Source organism: Xenopus laevis, chromosome 9_10L (assembly GCF_017654675.1).
Source record: "Xenopus laevis strain J_2021 chromosome 9_10L, Xenopus_laevis_v10.1, whole genome shotgun sequence".
NCBI lineage: Eukaryota > Metazoa > Chordata > Amphibia > Anura > Pipidae > Xenopus > Xenopus laevis.
The window spans coordinates 95,025,351-95,046,344 of record NC_054387.1 but is presented as its reverse complement, the minus strand read 5'-3'; the positions used below and the strand labels follow the sequence as shown (position 1 = coordinate 95,046,344).

The 20,994-nt window shown below is 36.0% G+C and overlaps 1 protein-coding gene across 1 annotated transcript in view; it reads left to right on the top strand.

The window, feature by feature from the left end:
* calcrl.L (calcitonin receptor like receptor L homeolog) overlaps positions 1-20,994 on the top strand; it is a 32,562-nt gene extending 11,568 nt beyond the window's left edge. Inside the window, 11 exon segments of the mRNA NM_001086737.1 lie at positions 6-150; positions 1,056-1,166; positions 6,406-6,518; positions 7,792-7,883; positions 9,720-9,846; positions 10,529-10,682; positions 12,856-12,916; positions 13,004-13,070; positions 15,006-15,224; positions 18,111-18,152; positions 20,718-20,994. Of these exon segments, the coding sequence (NP_001080206.1) occupies positions 6-150; positions 1,056-1,166; positions 6,406-6,518; positions 7,792-7,883; positions 9,720-9,846; positions 10,529-10,682; positions 12,856-12,916; positions 13,004-13,070; positions 15,006-15,224; positions 18,111-18,152; positions 20,718-20,933 (1,347 nt within the window). The 3' untranslated portion in view covers positions 20,934-20,994.

Here is a 20,994-nt window from a genome sequence, read left to right as displayed (position 1 = left end):
TTTAGGGTTATGTGTTGGCTTCACAAGAGCAAGAAGCAACAACAAGTGTGCCTGAAGAGAGGCAAGTTGGTGTCACTCAAAATAAAATAATGACTGCACAGTATGAATGCTACCAAAAAATAATGCAGGAGCCGGCACATGGGAAAGAGGGTAACTATCCAGTCAAAAAACAATACATTTCCTAGATGTCAGATTTATTCATATAAACTGTAAGTACATTTTACCAGATGGTGATTCTGATGTCCTGGAGTCCCTAATCCGTAATAACTTTATGCATTTTCTAATGCATGTTACTCCAAGGGAAACCTTTAAAAACTCTTAATAAACTGCTAAAACCTAAATGCACTAATTGATGATTTCTTAATTTTTTTTTATGTTCCTTTCCACACCACAAAGGCAGGTCATAAGAATATTTTCGACTTTTGTAAAAAAAATTCAATTAGTTAACAGGGGTCCCCTACATCTTTTTACGTGTGGCAGCCTACAGAAGATTTTTTCAGATGCGTTTTTATTTCCTCTGGATCAGAAGAAAAAAATGTAATTGTATTAGCAGCATATCACATGTATGTACAGCACATATTAAGTCCATGCAGTTTGAAAACTAAAAGCACAACAATAATTTGTGTAGTTTGTTTAAAGGACTCTTGACACCCTTAAAACACCAGTGAAATATAATAAAATAATGTTCATTTATTTTTTTTCTCTCAGGGGGGTAACATCCCCTTTTGGTTTGATATTCACAAACCACTAGCTTCTGACAGTACAGAATCATGTACAATGACCTGAGATTGCTGCCTACACACCAATATTACAACTAAAAGAGATACACTTGTATATAATAACAAATGGGGTTCTTACAATAATTTGAGAAACAAGGGTTACTGTAGAAAAATAGAATCAGATGACCTTGCTAACAAGAGCTTACTTTGCCTACATTTTTTTAAAAAAAAATACTATATGTCCCTTTTTAAATGCTGTTTTTAATCCATATGTCTTTATTTACTCACCTGAAAACTTATTTTGTTAATACATTTGTTATTTTTATGGTTAAACAGGACAGTTTTGTAACAGAACATGGGATGGCTGGTTATGTTGGGGTGATGTTGCTGCAGGAATAATATCTGAACAGCGGTGCCCTGATTATTTCCAGGACTTTGATCCTTCAGGTGCGTTTCTATACTGTACATCTACAGGCACAATTTTATTCAGTGTTTTGTATTGTAATATCATGGTCTTTGGAATAAGCGTGCTAAGCCAGGAACAGTATAATTATAATATTATATTTTTTATGTATAATATATTATATATAATATCCCTATCAAATTTATTAAAACCAGCATGGTAAAGTGACTTAAGTATCTCCAGGAGCCTGAAGTCACGGTTCCATTTTATATTTATTTTAAAATTTTAAATATATAAATCTAGGTGTGGACATACCTCCCAACTGTCCCTTTTTCGGTGGGACAGTCCCTCTTTTGACAGCTCAACCCGCAGTCCCTCATTTGTACTGGAAAGTCCCTCTTTTCTCTGCACTGAACAGCCAGAAAAAGAAACAAAGTTTCTAACTTAATTGGCTTGTAGCAGAGAGCCCAGAACAACTAACAGGTGCAAATAAGATACTTTGTAACAATTTTGAGGCACAAAAACACAGTTTAGATAAGGAGAAATATTTTCAAACTTTCATAACCTGCCAAATTTTGTAAAACGAACATGGTAATTAGGAGGTGTGGCCACAGAAAGGGGTGTGGTCAAAAATTGCTGCGCTACGCGCGGGAAAAAATTTTTTGTCCCTCTTTTTACTTCCAAAATGTTGGGAGGTATGTGTGGATTCTATAATTTGGAAAGCTTTGGACTTTGGGTTTTTTAGATAAAGTAGTTTTCCCTATAATTTGGATCACGACACCTTCATTTAAACATTAAATAAACCAAATAGGATTGTTTTGCCACCAATATGGATTTATGGAGCTTAGTTATGATCAGGATGAGGTACTGTTATTACATAAAAAAGCAATCATTTAAAACATTTAATATGATTTAATAATTTTCAGTTTTTTTGATAATGAATTTCTGGATAAGGGATTCCATACCTGAAGTAAAACATTTAAGGAAGATGGGTTGGGACCCTTTGTATTAGAGGGAGGTCAATTGATTGATGGGAGCAGGGGAAAAAAAGCAGAATTTTCAAACTATTTTTCTTCTATTTTGCATAGCTGAGAAACCATATTATGAAGGCTTCCATTTTAATTACAAATGGATTCCATAAAAAGTATGGGTACATCCCTTACTGTGTGCCAGTAAAAACAAAATTATTTACAAGAGCCAAAAAAGAAGGCACTCACAGCACTTCCAAAATACAATACATTGACAGTGTCATAATGTGATCTTTTTTCCTTTACGAACTCATCAGGATAGCCCTAACCCCTGTTCCCATGAGAAAGACCCTCCCAAATTTTTAAAAGACCAACCCCATCTCCCTACCAGCATCGTTGTAACAAGCTTCTATAAATTACCATACATGCAGTTCATCTAGGAGAGGAAGATCACGGTAAGAATGACACAATCTTCTCTATTCCCTTGACAAACTCCATGTCATTACTCACTGGGATGTAGCAAGCAACTCTTTCTATTCCGATATTAGAAAGATAATAGCTTCTAACTGGAACCTGTGACAAAGAATGTCATAACATTGCAGAAAACCCACCCATCATGCAAATTTAAACACAAGAGCCCCTTCTGAATAAAAGCCTTCCTGCTTCTCCGAGTATTCTGTATATGTATAGAGATCCTTTTAGATCAAAGGTGTGGATAGGTACAATATCCTTTTTCAACTTCAGTGTCTTCATTTGAACTCAGGATCCACATAATGGAGAAATTGCGATACCTATGCAGCAGATTTGTGAATAACCTGTGTACTAATGTCGGTTATCATAGAGGCATGCATTTTAATTTGACTGAACGGGATATAGCTATCTTGTTAGGACTCCCAGGACTTCCAAAATACAATAGTGGGTTTGTAGCCTACCCTAGGGTATGGTTTGGTAAACTAGCAGGTTTACTATAGTGACACACCAAAGCTTCCCACTAAATACCAAAACAAGTACAAGTGAACCCAGATTTATTTTACAAGAACTGGTCTGAACTACAGTAAATTATCTGTATATACAGAAAAGAGAAACAGTAGGCAATAAAATTTGGTACAATGCAATATAAATGGCAAATCATACAAAAGAAACCATTTAAATTCACAAGCATTTAAATTTGAAGACATGGCTAATAAACACCTTCTGTGCAATATATGTATGTTTGACAGCTCCCCTATGGCACCATTAACCTACAGAATGTGTGAGTTTTGGATAACAACTTTAAAGGAAAACTATACCCACCAAACAATTGAAGTTGGAGTTACTGAGAGAAACAGCCAAGAATGCAATTGTGCTTTATTGCCACGACATGTTTCGGGCTCAAGGCCCTTTATCAAGTGTTATGAACACTTGATAAAGGGCCTTGAGCCCGAAACATGTCGTGGCAATAAAGCACAATTAGCAGCAAGCACTGCATTCTTGGCTGTTTCTCTCAGTAACTCCAATTTCAATTGATTTAGTCTACACCTGAGGTGGGGGTGTACACTGAGATAGAAGAAGCCTATTAAACCACTCTCCCAGAGCGCAGTCACTTCTATAGTGTCACCCACCAAACAATGTAGGTCTATATAAAAAGATATTGCATAAAACAGCTCATACTGTATGTAAAACCCTGCTTCATGTAAATAAACCATTTTCATAATAACACTTTTTCAGTAGTTCGTGCCATTGGGTAAGCATAAATAGAAAATTGCCATTTTAAAAAATAAGGGCCGTCCCCTGGGATCGTACGATTCACTGTTCACACACATACCAAACAAACCATACATGTTAGGTCACATGAGCCAATTAACAGACAGAGTTGTGTCTTTTGCTTCCACACTTTTCCTGTTACAGTTAGAGTTGTAGTATTTCTGGTCAGGTGATCTCTGAGGCAGCACACAGACCATCACAAAATGGTGGCTCAAGGCAAGAGATGTAATATTTACTTAAATATATATTCCAGTTTGGTAAGATTCTTTAATATCAAATACAAAAGGGGGGTTGTGGGAGCACTCACATTGCTAAGTAGAAATATATATAAGTATAAGGGAAGTGTTACTGACATAACCAAATGGGTCAGCGCACATTCCCTGGGTCCCTGTCTAAGTAATTCAGTAGATATGCAAATGCATGTGTTCACAAAGACAGGGGTTCTTTAATATGCCACATAATAAGGGGATTATTTATTAAGAATCAAGTTGTGCTTTCCATGAAAATTCTAGTTTCTAGGCAGTTTTTTTGTCAAAATTCTGATTTTTGTGTTAATAAAACATTTGAATTTTTTGAGACTTATTATACCCTGACCTTGGAAATAGCTTAAATTCGAAAATACACCATCTAAAACCTGTTGAGGTCATGTAAGAGTCCCTTGAACAATTTGAAGATGTTAATAGCCTTGATTATGTTCGAGTTTATGTTCGGAGCGATTTAGCCAAACACTCAACCGAGTTTTTTCCTGAGTTGTTAACCCTAAACCCGCTGATTTGAGTTTTTGCCATTCGAGTTTTTTCTTAAATTAGAAACCATTCAAGTTGTGAGTTCATTTGAGGTATAAAACTCTTAAATTTGACATTTGCTAAATAACCCCCTAAATATAGTGGTCTTCAACGGTAATGCTTTTACAGTATTGCAATGTGTGTTGATTAGCAATAATATTGTAGTGCGGCTTTGGCTGGTTTTCAGCTTGCTTCCTAAACTGCACAGCGGGATCTGTATTGTACACAAATCACACACAAACACACATAGTAAACCATGGTAAGCAACTAAAAGTTGTTAAAATACATCCATCAGAAAAATGTGCAGAGAAAGTTGGTATAAACAAACAAATGAAATGGTAGAAAGTTTGATAGAAGAGTTGATTTGGCCTCTGGGAGAACATGGGATGCCCGCCAGCAAGACAAGGGTTAAGAGTGGAAAACATGGGACATTTTCAAAAATAGCTGGGCTTTATGGCAGGCATTCAAAGCTGAATTTAATAAAGTATTTCTGTTGATCTAGACTTGGCATGCCAATTCAAAGTTTTTTCATATTTGGCATGTCCTGTGTGTTTTCACAAAGTAACAGATATTCACGGTACATAGATAGATATAGGTCAAGATCGTCCAGCAAAAAAAAATAAAAATCTAATGATTCATCATTTGTATAGCTTTATCTTTATGTGTATGGTCGGCTGAAGTTTCATCTTGAAGATAGGTGAACCTGAAAGATAAACCATAAAACACAACATTTCTTAGATCTCAACATTAAAGAAGGAAAGGTTAAAATTAAATACACTTTATCAGAAAGGTCCACCTAAATATACCAGTAAACCCTCAAAGTAATGCTGCTCTGAGTCCTCTGTCAAAAGAAACTGCATTTCTTTCCTTCTATTGTGTACACATGGACTTCTGTATCAGACTTCCTGCCTTCAGCTTAAACCTCCAGGGCATGGGCTTGACCATTCTCAGTTTGCTCCTCTCTCCCTCTCCCCTCCCTCCCTGCTGTAATCTGAGCCCAGAGCTATGAGTGAGCAAGGAGAGACTCGGACAGGAAGTGATGTCACACCAAGCTAATATGGCAGCTGCTTATCCTAAACAGAGAGAGCTCCTAGGGCTGTTTACTCAGGTATGGTAAAGCATCCTGCAGCATAAATATAGTGTTCTAGCTTGCACTATTGTGGCTAATCTATTGGCAATAAACTGCATCAATAGCTTTCCTTATCCTTTAAATAGTCATATTAATGTGATTATGTGATATTCTGATGAGTGTGTATGTATGGATTATAAACAACAACTTTACAACTGAATAACTACAAAACAAACCAAGCTGGCCAAATCATGTTTTTACTGTATTTAGGGACACTTAAAGCATCCTACAAGGAAGACAATTTTTGAATACATTTTTGTTTGCTCTTGTTATGGGTTTTTTCTTTCCAGTGTTTGGTATTATAGGTATTACAATCAAACCCTGATTTTACCTATTTTACATTTTCCAGATTTTCTAGTTTTTTTTCTAGTCCCTTTTTGTTTCCTATGCGTTTCAATAGGAGCCCTTCCTGGATTTAAATATGTTTTCCCACATTTTATGTCATTATTTTGCCTCATTTTTCAGTCCCGTGTTTTTCCAGTGAATGTGACTTTTCCAGCAGTTTAGGTTATTTTTGAAGGTTACACTGTTTTTACAGAAACTCCCGCAATTTCATATGCTCCCGTTTTCCCAAATGTATTCATTTAGCATGACATTCATGTATTGAACCATTTATTTTATGTTGGTAAATGATAATTTTTATTGTTTATTTTGACAGAAAAAGTAACAAAAGAATGTGGCAAAAATGGACACTGGTTCAGACATCCTGACAGCAACAGAACATGGACAAATTACACAAGGTGTAACACCTTCACACACGAAAAAGTAAAGGTAGGTATAAGATACAGTAATAATCTATTCCTTATTTTAATAGCACTGGCATATCATACAGGCTTTTACAAAATATGGGTATATAAAAATAACCTCTAATTTATCAATTGGGTGATGTTGTGATGGCTGATTCAGTTAATGCCTTTAAGAATGGCTTGGATGATTTTTTGGACAGACATAATATCAAAGGCTATTGTGATACTAAGCTCTATAGTTAGTATAGGTATGGGTATATAGAATTTAATTAAAAGTAGGGAGGGGTGTGTGTATGGATGCTGGGTTTTCATTTGGAGGGGTTGAACTTGATGGACTTTGTCTTTTTTCAACCCAATTTAACTATGTAACTATGTAACTATCAAAGGTTCTAATAATAAAAAAAGTATTTCAATATATGACTGCTAAACAGAAAAATTGAAAAGGATTGCAGAATAAATATGATATTATAAATATAAAAAATTATAAATATGATATCATTAAATAGTATAGGTATGAGATCCATTATACGATAACCCATCCTCAAGGATGAGACTAGAGTGAGGCCCAGTAGGGTAATTACAGAATACCAGGCTCCCCTCGGAAAAAAATTGGAGGGCCGCTCAAGCCTCTATGCCCACCTGCTCGCTTCCCAACCACCTGCTTGAGAGGATGAAGGGAGGGGGGATTTCTCTACCGGTATAGAGGAAGCAAACCCCGCAGGTTCTGCTTCATTTTTGGGGTACCACTGAGTGATAGATTGCACCTCAATCTGGTAAGTAATCTAGTGTAAATATGAACCTGGGAAACAGAGGAGGGGTGAGATAACTAAACACTCAATTGGGTTTCTTCCTATACTTAGGGGGTTATTTATCTCAATATTGGCTGCTACAAACTCCAATCTAACCCACTCGGGCTTTTAACGCTTATTTATTATTACATTTTCCAGAAAATCACCTTTGCGGGAAAAGCTCCGATTTTTTTCTGAGTTTTCACCCGAAAGCTCCAAAAACATTGTGAAATTGCCCGAAACCCCCGACACAACCAAAAATCAATGGGACTGTTCCCATTGACTTTTATGCAACCTCGACAGGTTTGAAATGCCGTGTTTTTATATTCAGGCTTTTTAGCCCTTGGGGTTTAATAAATTCCGAAAAGTTTGTGATTTTTTTAAAAGCCTATTATAACAAAAAAAAAATCATGAAATTTTTCTGATTTCGGAGAATTTTTGGTATTCGGACGTAAGTAAATAACCCCCTATATGTTTAACACTGAACATTATTTTGCTTTATTTTAACAGACAGCCTTAAATCTGTACTATTTGACTATTATTGGACATGGACTATCCATTGCATCACTTTTGATTTCCTTGGGAATCTTCTTCTACTTTAAGTAAGCCTTTCAGTTCATTCTTATAACATTAATATTAAATGTAGCATTAATAGCTTGAACACACAAATAATTACATCAATTTTTTGGGAAACATTTGTTTAAGGGATATTACTTTGGTATTTTGCAATACTTTTGATCTAAAAAAATAAAAATAAAAAAAAAATTCAGTACAATAGGTAAGACACTTCCTGCTCTGAAATTGCAACCAGTGCAGTGACTATGAACCCTACAAAGTAAGCAGACAGTTTTAGCTGGGAGCATATTCCATAACAGTTAGGAGTTTTCATTCATTGCACCTTTCCCTGTGATGATGGTATGGAACTCAAACTGTTAAAGGGATCCTACCATTATTTTTATGGTGAAGTTTATATTTCTAAATGACACTTTTTGTTTACATTACAAATATTGGGGTGTAGGCAGCCATCTCATTGTGCCTGATCCTGAGCTTTCAGAAAGTGCCAAATTGGAAATGCTTCAGATAAGCTATTGTTTCTCCTACTAAATATAACTACATTTAACCATTGTTCTGCTGATGGGCTGCCATGGCAGAAAGGGAGGGAGTGATATCACTCAAACTAGTAAAGAGTGACTGAAGTTTATCAGAGCCCACGTCACATGACTGAGGGCACTTGGAAAACTAACAACATTTCTAGCCCCATGACAGCTTTAAGCTTTAACAGTATAACAGAAGCATAGGAGTTATGCTGTTTCTACCATCAAAATTAATAAATGAAAACTGCAACTGAAAGCAGTATTTATCTCTTTCTGTTATCTTATTGCGACTCTTGAAATAATGTAGCAGAAGTCAGTTGTTTTCCAGGTCTGTTCATCAGCTGGCTTTTGCTACACTGATTCAGGAATCCAAAGCAGCAATTGGGAGAACAAAAGGTGACAGAGGGGTGATGCTTTCAATTTCAGTTACCTTTACAAATCATTTTAAAACCATGTAAATGTATATTGGAAAGTTGCCATTGCCTTAATTCAGTAGACCGGAAGCAGAGTTATATCATGATATTTTTAATAAAGCATTGCAAATAGTAAACTTTGTGCAGGATAGAGCTTATCTTCGTGCACTGTAAAATAGATTTTTTACTAAAATATTTTTAGTGTTACAGTTCCTTTAAAATCTATTGCTAGGACTTGCCCAAAACTTGGAAGTCCTTTCTCTTTACCACAACATCTGAGCCTCTTAAGCTTCACTTAAGCTGGCCATAGATGTTGAGATTTTTAAAAGATCAGATCCTGATCGTGAGACCACGATCTTCTCAGAACGATCGGACAATCGTACGAATTGACCATCAACTAAAAAGACCAATTTGCCAGGAAAACAAAGGGGAGCTGCCTGCTTGGCCCTGCAAACATAGATAGATTGCACTGGGACCCACAAAGATTTTTTGACCTGGCCAATCAATTTCCTGACAAATGTTGGCCGAAAAATTGTAAGATGTACGATGGTTCGAATCCCACTAACCGCACAATAATTTCGAAGGATTGGTCGGACTTCCCTAAAATCGGTCGTTCGGCAAGAAGAATCGTCGCGTCTATGGGGAGCTTTACATGAGGAATCTTGTGGCATATTCCTCCAATTAACTTCCCTTTTGCCTTGCAATCTGTATGCAGCAGAGAATGTATAATTCCCATGCTCCCATGGTATTTGTGGATGTTGAGTACGAAGAGTTGGGAGAGTGATGGATGACTATAACTTTGTCATTGGTGGGTCAGTGATGCTGCAGATTCGACTGTAGTGTATTTAGTGTGTGTATTGTATCAACTGAATATTACTTTAAATGTATTTTCTCAAGACAATATTTAATTTGTTTTTTTTTTCCTTTTTAGGAACTTGAGCTGCCAGAGAATTACACTTCATAAAAACTTATTTTTCTCCTTTGTTTGCAACTCTATTATTACAATAATTTCCTTGTCAGCAGTGGCCAACAACCAAGCTTTAGTGGCAACCAATCCAGTAAGTTGCAGGTTTAGCTATTAGCTGTTTCAAGTCAATTAAACCTATTGAAATTAAATAGGGAATTAACTTTTTACTTTCATGAACAATTATTTCAGTTTTACATGTTCTTTCTGGTGGTGCACCAAATTCAGAATTCAGTTTGGGTTTTGGTCGAACCCTAACACTTTCTTCCGAACTGGTAATCTTTATTCAGTTGACTGAAATGAATCAAAACCCTTTAAAAATCATGTGACCTTAAAACTCTAGAAAACCAAATCCAACAGTTTTTGGTTACATTTGATGCATTTTTTAAACATTTAAAAACACACACACAATTTGGTTTGAATAATTTACATACAATCTGAATTATCATTCTGAATTATCATTTTTTAAATCCAAAATGTATGGATTCAGTATATCCCTAGTTCTTTCCTTTAAATTTTTTTATGGTTCTTGCTGGCTTGGACTCAACACTTCCAAGATTGGAAAGCCCCTTTCTGGTTTTATATTTTTATTTAACTATTATAAACATATTCAACATAGAATACATTGTATCTGTATTTTTTGATGTCACAAAACTTTATGCAGTAGAATTAAATTAATTGAGGATGTGTCAGAACGCTTCAGTTGTTTTCCATGGTTGATTGACATATTTCCTTTTTTGTCATTAATGAATTATTGTTATTTTGCTTGTTCGCAGGTCATCTGCAAAATATCCCAGTTTATCCACCTGTATCTGATGGGATGTAATTATTTCTGGATGCTGTGTGAAGGAATATATTTGCACACTCTAATAGTAGTGGCTGTTTTTGCAGAAAAGCAACATTTAATGTGGTACTATTTATTAGGATGGGGTATGTATTTAAAAATATCTATATTCATTAAATTCTTTTTTTAAAAAGAATGTTTTATTCACATATTGTTATCACTGAATCCTTTTAAAACTACTGTTTGAAAGCCCCTATTCTCTCCCCTGGACTTTGCTTGCGAAGAAACTCTCAACCCACTAGCAACAAATTCCGATTCACAGCCCAGTGTTTTTATTTCTATTATATTTATATTTCCTCTAATCACTTTTATAAATTGACTGTATGACTGAAGCACACACTGAAGCACACAAGTTATTTCTGCCACCATCTTAGAGGGAGTATGTTATAGAATGGTCTCTTCTAATCAATTTTTTTGTTTTAATTTTTAAAATTTATTGAATTATTTGCCATCTTCTGACTCCTTCCAGCTTTTTCAAATGGGGGAAAATGACCCCAGGAACAAAACAACTATTGTTGTTATTGTTAATTTATATTACTTCTCTTTCTATTCAGGTTCACTCCTGTTCATATACCAGTCAGTCAAAGCACTCCCTGGTTGCTAATTTGAATCCTAGCAACTAGATAGCTGCTGAAATTACAGACTGTAGAGCTTCTATGTAAAAGGGAAATAATTAAAAATAATAAAAATAAAATTGAATGTGGACAGCCCCTTTAATCAATTTCATGTTGTTTTATTTTCCTTCTTAATACCACGATACATTATATCTTTTAATTTGGTGTGTAAAATAATATCACAAGATATTACATTTTGTAACAGACAAATAGGATTCATATGCATCTTGCACAGGGGACTAGAAATGAGTATACTGTGAAATACTGGGAAATAGAAATCTGTTAACCTTACAAAACATGCCCAGATTCTTTCAACCATGAGATCTAAATGCCTGGATAGCATTTTACCATATCATCTTTAAGTCCTGTTAGATTGCAGTTGATTTGTTCAAATTGAACATTTGGTTTGCCAATGTATCTAGTTGCTAAATACTACCAAACCCCTTTCTTCCGGTCTGATTTTTTTGTAGCTCGAATAAGAGTACAATGGAATTTTATTGTTCTTTTGCCCATACACTGCCCATACAAAAGAACAATATTGTACCAATATTTCAGCTACAAAAGAATCAGACCCAAAGAAAGGGGTTTGGTAGTATTTAGCAACAAGATACATTGGCAAACCAAATGTTCAATTTGAAAAAATCAACTGTTATCCAACAGGACATAAAGGAGAAGGAAAGTGTTCTTGCACTTGGGGGTGCCAAATGTTAGGCACCCCCAAGTGATTGTATTTACCTGAAACCTCAGGCCGGTGCTCCTATCAGCAGAAAACTGCACCGGCCTGGGGTTATTCCAGCGAGCACCTCGGAGCGATCCTCTTCCATCTTCTTCTTTCTTTGCGTGGCTGCACATGCGCAGTAGAGCGAAAAGCAGAACTTACACGAAAAAGTCGGCTATTTTGTTGAACCGCGCATGCGTTTGCCCCAGGAAATTGGAAGAAAGAAGAAGCCAGTGCAGTTTTCTGCTTATAGGAGCACCGGCCGGGGGTTTCAGGTAAGTAAATACAATCACTTGGGGGTGCACCCCCAAGTGCAAAAAGACTTTCCTTCTCTTTTAAACCATGGTTCATAAACCATAAAGTTTTGGTCTGGCTATGATCATCTTAAAGATGTTGCAAGCATTCTTATAGGGTATGGCAGCATAGGCATGTATAAAAGACATATAGTATATAACAAAATAATATTCAATGTTTTTAAAACACATTGCAGGGAAATCCAACCTGTGGCCTGCTAACTACAAGTCAAGAAGTAGTACAAGTCAGCGTTAAAAGCTCAAGGGTCACAGGTTGGACAGGCTACATATTTCCCGCAGATGTAGGCTCCAACCTTTCTGTGTTACCCTCTTCCTTTATTCTGGCCATGGTTGTTAACAGCTGTAGACATTTACAATGTATCTGTCTCTCTTTGATCTTATTATACACACGTATTTCAGTTATATATTTTCACTTTTTGTTAACTCAACAATTTACCCAATATTTTATCTTTACTTGTGTGGCAAAAATTAATTAAATGCTAAGAAATCAATTAAAACTAGGTGCTTCAGTTGTGTTGCAGTACCAGTCTATTTATAATTCTTATTGTGTTGCCCAAAATAAATGTGGTGTCTTTCATCTGCTACAGTGTTAAATATGTTAATCTTGTTACAGGATTTCCATTGATTCCTGCATGTATACACGCTGTGGCCAGAAGTTTATATTATAATGATAAGTAAGTCTGTTATCTGGATGGATTTATGCATTATCAAATATAGCTACATTTGAAGCTATACTAATTACATGTTTGTTTCCTGACTAGCTGCTGGATTAGTTCTGAAACCCACTTGCTGTATATCATTCATGGACCAATCTGTGCTGCGCTGTTGGTATGTACTTTTGTAGTATATAATAAACTAGCCGGTTGCAGAGGCTGATTACTGGCTTCTACATTCATTTCCAATTTCCCTGTACATTGGATGTAAAAAGAAATAGTAGTTTTACATCATTGCATGACAGAATGACCTACCAAGGGAAATCCATTTCTGTTGCCGTTCAGTCCATCAATAAGGAAACACTTTTATCTAAACTTTGCCTTTTCATTATACTGTACATACACTGGTTTTCACCATGAATGGTCTTCACCGATGTCCCTCCCCAATCACAAGCCAACTGTACCCGCAGACTTAATTACAAAAAGAATTTAAATGGCTTTATAATTTGATCCTGCCTTATATGCCTTGAGCACCATATTAAAAATGGAAATGCCCCACTGCAATATACAGGTATTACTGTCGTCATTTATATTTGGATATATTAACTGGTCCCCAAAGCTTTTATTATTGTAAACTTTCTGATCTGAAGGCAAGGTCACCGTATGGCATAAATGAACATTGGAGCTTTATTTGCAATTACTGAACACTCACAATTACTCAGCAATATAATATATGTGCCAGCACAGCAGAAAAGGTTCTAGTATATACATAGGAACTAAAGATACCTTAGTTTTAACTAGGGATGCACCAAATCTACTATTTTGGATTCGGCCTAATCCACGAATCTTTCACGAAAGATTTGGCCGTATACCGAATTAGGGCTGTGATGGGGAAACATTTTTTACTTCCTTGTTTTATGATAAAAAGTCAAGCGATTTCCCTCCCCGCCCCTAATTTGCATTTGCAAATTAGGGTTTGGTTCGGCATGGCAGAAGGATTCGGTCGAATCCTGCTGAAAAAGGCCGAATCCTGAACCAAATCCTGCATTCGGTGCATCTCTAGTTTTAACATATGTTCAATGTCAATACTCGAAATAAAAGAGATCTGCTCTTTTGAATATATTATATTTTAAACAGCGGAGTGATTTTGATTCACATTATTTCATGAATAGGTGTGTAAACAGACAATTAAGACGGTAACACAGGTATGCCCTTTAATTCAATGTCCAGCCTTCAAACTCAATATCCAGATAAACAAGCAAGGAGCCCTGACACAGCTGTGCCTAAAATATAGAATGGAACATATTAACATAGTAGATGGGATTGCAAAAAATAGTGCACCCAAGTGAAACCTATCTGACTGCTCTTTCTCTTCAGAGAAAGGTAAATTGGAGATCCAGATAAACTATAATTCCATTTATTAGCATATAACCTTGATTTTTACACACAAATGAAAGTGTTGGGACAACCTTAATGAGAAGAATTTGGTGTTTTTATGGATAACAGATTTTGCAACTTTAGGCAGTGTTATTCAAGTCTACTAAAGCAAATAAGGTACTCTCCTGTATAATAAACTTGAGTTAGGAACACATACTTTTCCCTCTTTATAGATACCTGGTAAGGCCTTACCTAAAGTATGTAGTACAGTTTTGGTCCCCAGTCCTTAGGAAGGATATTGGTGAGCTGTGAGGAGTGCAGAGATGTGTAAATAACTAGTAAAAGGAATGGAAGGATTAAACTATAAAGAAATACTTGTCAAAGTTTTTCTTTCTGGAGAAGAGGCACTTGTCAGGACACAGAGTTACTGCTAACAGACATGTTACAGAAAAACTAAGCTGGTAAATAGTATAGAAAGTCTCATTTATGAAGAAAGACTGGCCAAGTGAGAGAGAAAGCATATTGAGACTTAAAGAGTGTTTGAATTCTATCTTAGGGCATTGTGCATATGATGAGTCTTTCCTCAAGCCTGCAAAGGTATTAGATGAAGAAACTACAAATGTATTGTGTTTTTAATTTGTCAGAGATAGCTGACCAGGTTTGTGTGGGCCATAAAGTATATAAAAAGTTTATAATTTCTCATTATATATATATATATCTTTTCAATTTCAAGGTAAACCTGTTCTTTCTTCTGAACATTGTACGTGTTCTGATAACAAAACTCAAAGTTACACATCAAGCAGAATCAAACCTGTACATGAAAGCTGTGAGAGCAACACTTATCCTTGTCCCTCTTCTTGGAATTGAGTTTGTACTGTTCCCCTGGAAACCTGAAGGGCGGATTGCAGAAGAAATCTATGACTATGTTATGCACATCCTTATGCATTATCAGGTAAACTTCCTTATTAACTTTGTTTTCTTTTGTCATTATGTATACAAAGGTATCGGACCTGCTATTAAGCGTTTTCCGTATAATGGATCTTTCTGTAGTTCTTATCTGCCTACTTTGTCTACTAAAAAACATTAAATAAATCCAGTAAGATTTTTTTAGCTTCAATAAGGATTAATTATATCTCAATTTGGTTGACGTACAAGCTACTGTTTTATTATTACAGAGTAAAAGGAAATAATTTTTTAAACGTTTTTATTTAGATAAAATGGAGTCTATGGGAAATGGTCTTCCCGTAATTTGGAGCTTCTTGTATAATGAGTTTACGGATAACTGATCCCATACCTGTTATAATAATTTTGTATAATAATACCATACCAAATGTATGAAGGTCAGGAAAGGTCAAAATAAAGTGAGACAAAAAAAATCTTGTAGAGTGACATTAAAGCATCACAAAGGGGCTGATTTACTAAACTGCAACTTTTTTGGTTCTGGCTTTTTGTCACCAAAAAAACAAAAAATTGCGTTGGAAAAAAGATCAACTTTTCTGGGATATAATATGCAACAAAACTGGGACAATTCTGAATATACTCCAGATGTCCCTTTTACAACTGGAAGTTATTTCTTTGTTTCTTGGTTTTTGAGGTATTCAGGTGTTTTTGATGCTGGCTTTTGTGCAACAATAATACGATAAAGTCATAGTTATTGTTCAGCAAGTCAGAAAAGCAGTGGTTTTTGTAACTTTTCAGCAACCTTTTCCTTTTTTTTTTCTGTTTCCAACATTTTTATTGGGTTTTTCAAAACAAACAAGATCATCGTGCTGTTTACAACACAAAGGCATAATAAATCTGTGAAAACATAAAGATTATACATATATATTAGTTGAATGAGTCCCTTGACCCATACATTTAAGTTTAGTAACTAGATCTACTGTATAAGCTGCAACTTTTTCTTGTTCATGCTTTTTCAGTTTGGATCTTTTGATAAATGACTGACATTTGTGGATATGAGTTTGTGGTTTCTTAAATTTTTTTTTTAGAAAAACCCTGGGTTAGGGAATGCCTTTGAGAAATTGCTTCTGAAATGCTGAAGCAAAATCAGTTTTAAGAAAGATGCAAATTTACTCTCGTTCCGGACTTACTCAGCATGCACAACTTAGTTGACTGGAAATGGGAAAACAGCTACAAAACTTCTCTTTTACAGTCAGATTGTCACAGGGACAAACCAGGCCAAACTGAGGCCTGCCTGGAAAAATTCTAATTAGTAGAATTAATTGCAGACAAACTTCCAGAAAGCAGCACACAAATTGGACACCAAACCGCAGAGTCCCCTGGGGAATTCCTACACAGGATTAAAATACCATTAGGAACCCAGCTAGATGCCTTGATAACTATCCTCTCTGAAGAAATCTGTAAAATGGAGCAAAACATGGAAGCTTTGGAACAGAGCAGGGGCATAACTATAGAGGAAGCAGACCCTGCGGTTGCAGGGGGGCCCAGGAGTGTAGGGGGCCCAGTGAGACTCTAATTAATTAGCAATTTTAATATATCTTGGTAAAGTAGGCCAACTTATAAATATTTTGGGGCCCTAAATTGAATTTGCTATGGGGCCCAGTAACAACTAGTTACGCCACTGGAACAGAGAATGGAAAACACTACTACAATGTCGGAATCTTATGATTTTAGTTTCCTTCGCTGTCAACTCCATGACATACAGGATGTATCAAAGGATACAGAAAGCCATTTCGGGAATACACAAGTCCAAAAATTCTACAAAAACTTGGAGACTGGTAGCTGACTATCTATACAAAATTTGCTACTGAATATGAAACTGGATTACCTGGAAATGGACAACATTCACTAGCTCTGGGAAAGTCAGTGTCGGACTGGCCCACCGGGATACCAGGAAAACTCCCGGTGGGCCCAGGTGTCAGTGGGCCCTCATGCTGCTAAACATTTGGCCTATTTCATGGCCATTTCATATTTTTATGAGAACAAAGAGGCTAAATAGTAGGACAAATAGAGTATAGTATCTAAAGAAAATAGACTAGGAGAATAGAGGTTGAGTGAGGAGAGCAAGAAAGGAGAGGAAGAGTGGCCCCTGGTCTAAGATTAATTGGTGGGCCCCTGGTCAAAGGTTTTTGGGTGGGCCCCTGGTGTCCCAGTCCGACACTGGGGAAAGTCAATACTAAATGGTGGCTCCTAAGATTATATTATGCGTAATTACTTTATTTATAATATAACAGAAACAGTTATGCAGATAGCCAGGCAATGTGAATTATCAAGGACATTATTTGGCTACTGTAATTTCTTCTCTGGCCCCAGTTATAGTAACCAAGAGATTCCTGTCCATTTATTGCTAACTTCCAATACTTCCAGTACTCTCTGCCTCTCATTTTTATAATGTACTTGGAGGGTGGGGTTGTTGTTACTAATTAACTTTCACTTAAGAAGATGAATTCTCCATTAATTCTACTTTACATTATATATAAAAAATGAACAAATTCTGCTGTGGTTTGGTTTATGCATCCCATCCCAGGGGAACCATAGTATCAAAGCACTTAGATCTGACAATAAAATAATGAGTTGAGTAATGTAGAAATTATGCAGTTAAAGCACGAGTTAACTTTTGGAAGGCCAGAGTCTGTGGGGATTCTCTATGAGAAGACCTCCCATAACCCTCTACTGTAGCGCCTGCAATCTTGGGTGCACTTGGGCATTTTTTATATTAAAACTGGCAAACAAAATCCATGATTGTCCATCTGGCATTACCTTTGCTAGTAGTTACTAAACATAGGAGGGCTTGTTAAATATAGGTGTGCTAATAAACAAATAAATCATTTATATGAACAAAAGAAGACATTTTACAAACATTTTATTTTTTTTACAGGGTTTGTTGGTGGCTACAATTTTCTGCTTTTTTAATGGAGAGGTGAGTAATTTATTCATAGTTTGATGATCTTTAATGAAATATATGTATGCATTTTGTGAACATATTCATAATAAATATAATAAAGCAGCATTGATTGGTGTAAGAAGATGGGCTTTGGGTTCTTCCCTGAATTCCCATCCAGTTTGTAGGCTCAACAGGGATGTGCTGCACCTCAATGAACCTAAGGGGGGAATTCACAAAAGTGGAGCTAACCCATTTTTGGAGTAAAAGTTGTGGTAAACTGGAGTAAAATACTTTCTCCATATTCAGAAACAGAAATCCACCTAAATTCCGACTCAACCTCCACTTTTCATATTTTAGTGAAAGGAACACAGTTTACAGACACTGTTATGAATTTGTCTTTCAAACGACATAAAAACGGCACATTTTAAATTACATTTTCTCCCAACATTTTAAAAATGGAGTAAAGTACATTATAACTCTTCCCCATGTGTCAGATCAATGCTAAGATAACTTGCTATTCTTTGGTTCAGCCAATCTTTAGGTCACCCCTCTTGTAGGTTTCCCCCTAAGTGTCAGCACGATCCATACAGCATCGGACTGAAGTTCTGGAGCCCACCGGGTTGCTGTGTCAGGGGCCCTAACACCCCACCCCAGTCACTACCCCCCTCTATTGGCCCCCGGGCCAAGGCGCAATCCCCCTCCAATGGCCACCCGCCCTGTTCCTACCTTTTTCACCTCACATCTTGAAGGAAAAAGGTAGGGAAGGTCATGAAGTGGTGTGGGGGAGTGGGTCTGGGCCACAGTGGGGTTTCCCCGATGTCCCACTAGCCCAGTAAAACCCTGGCTCCATGCATGACAGATCAGAGCTGCCCCCCTAAATCTACCATCGAAATGGCATTTGTCCCCTACTTCCCCTTTTAACTGTTACATACCTTTCTCCCGTCTTCTTTTTCCCACTTAACCCCATCTTCAATGGCCCCTGTCAGTGGCTGCTCAGTGATCTACCTTTCCTCCCTACATTTGCACAAGATGCCACCTGATTCTGCAATTGAGATTCCAAACAGAAACCCACCTGCATCTATATGTCCCCTAGATAAGATTGCTGAATGCATGAAGACTTGCATTGAGTGGCACCATCAAACCCACTAAACATATACCGAACCGGTTACTTTGTGCTGTACACTGCCTTTCTAGTTTTAATGCCTTTTTGTTAATACCTGCTAAACACTGACTTATATGCAGCACTCACTGTAATTGTGTTAGTAATAATTACAAATATATATATATATATATATATATATATATATATATATATATATATATATATATATATATAATCCAATGAATGGACCCGCACTCGTTCATATTCAGTGAAATAAATGTGTCTTTATTCACAGGGTCATTTCCAACGTTGGAAATGACCCTGTGAATAAAGACACATTTATTTCACTGAATATGAACGAGTGCGGGTCCATTCATTGGATTGTATTATCAAACATTGACCAACGCACCACCATCGATTGAACTATATCCGGGAGGAGTGCGTTCACTGTACCGACATAAAATATATATATATATATATAAAGACCAAAATCTGGTGCACACATAACAATTGTTACTGCCTAGGTGCTGGTTATAATAAATCATAGATAAAGCAACAAAAACCGCACTCACAGGACTTTTGAAGGTGCAAAATCAAAAAATATTTATTTCAACGTTTCGGCTATTCACTTAAGCCGTCATCAGGAAGTGATGACGGCTTAAGTGAATAGCCGAAACGTTGAAATAAATATTTTTTGATTTTGCACCTTCAAAAGTCCTGTGAGTGCGGTTTTTGTTGCTTTATATATATATATATATATATATATATATATATATATATATATATATATATACACACACAATACATATATACACAATACAAGAGGTCCTCTGTCTTAAATATATTGATAATGGGTTTGGTGCAGAGACATTTTGTGCATACTGCTACTGAAAAATGCCTTATCCCTTTACAGGGATTGTTTGTCCATATATTGCAATATATTTAAGCTGGCCAACTACGTCAAAGTCATCCCATATCTGGCCAGTCCTATGCTCAATTTTATCTGATTTATTAAGAATTCTATTGCTTCATTATACATTTTACAAAGGGACTAAGTTTTACCTGCAACTTACTTGCTGCTTTCAAAGTAAACCTCCCATACTTGGCTGCCCTTTTATTAGACACCAGTGGGTTCACCTGACTATAGCTGGGAAGGGTGGGAGCTACAACATGGAGCTGGTCACTGCTCCTGTATAAACTATAACAAACAAGGGAAACTTGTGCTCACCACTAACCATTAGGCGGGGGTGCAATGAGGCTGTGACCACAAAATACATTTCCTTGTTTTATATATATATATATATATATATATATATATATATATATATATATATATATATATATATATATATATATATATATATATATATATATATATATATATATATATTTATTTATTTGTTTACCTAAAATAGCCTGAAATCTAAATTAGTAAAAGTAGAAATATATCAATAATGATAAAGTAATGTAAATATAATCTTTCATATGTCACTCCATAGGTCCAAGCAGTCCTAAAAAGACACTGGAACCAATACAGAATTCAGTTTGGAAGTTTTGCTCATTCAGAAGGCCTTCGCTCGGCTTCATATACTGTATCTTCAATCAGCGAGATCCAGGGTACGACATATACCCATGATTACAGTGAACATTCAAATGGCAAAAACTGCCATGATATGGAAAATGTGTTTTTTAAAACAGAAAAACAATACATGTAAAAATATATTTACCAATATCAATTCTCTATTTTACCCAGAATTAACAAGTTACATATCAGTA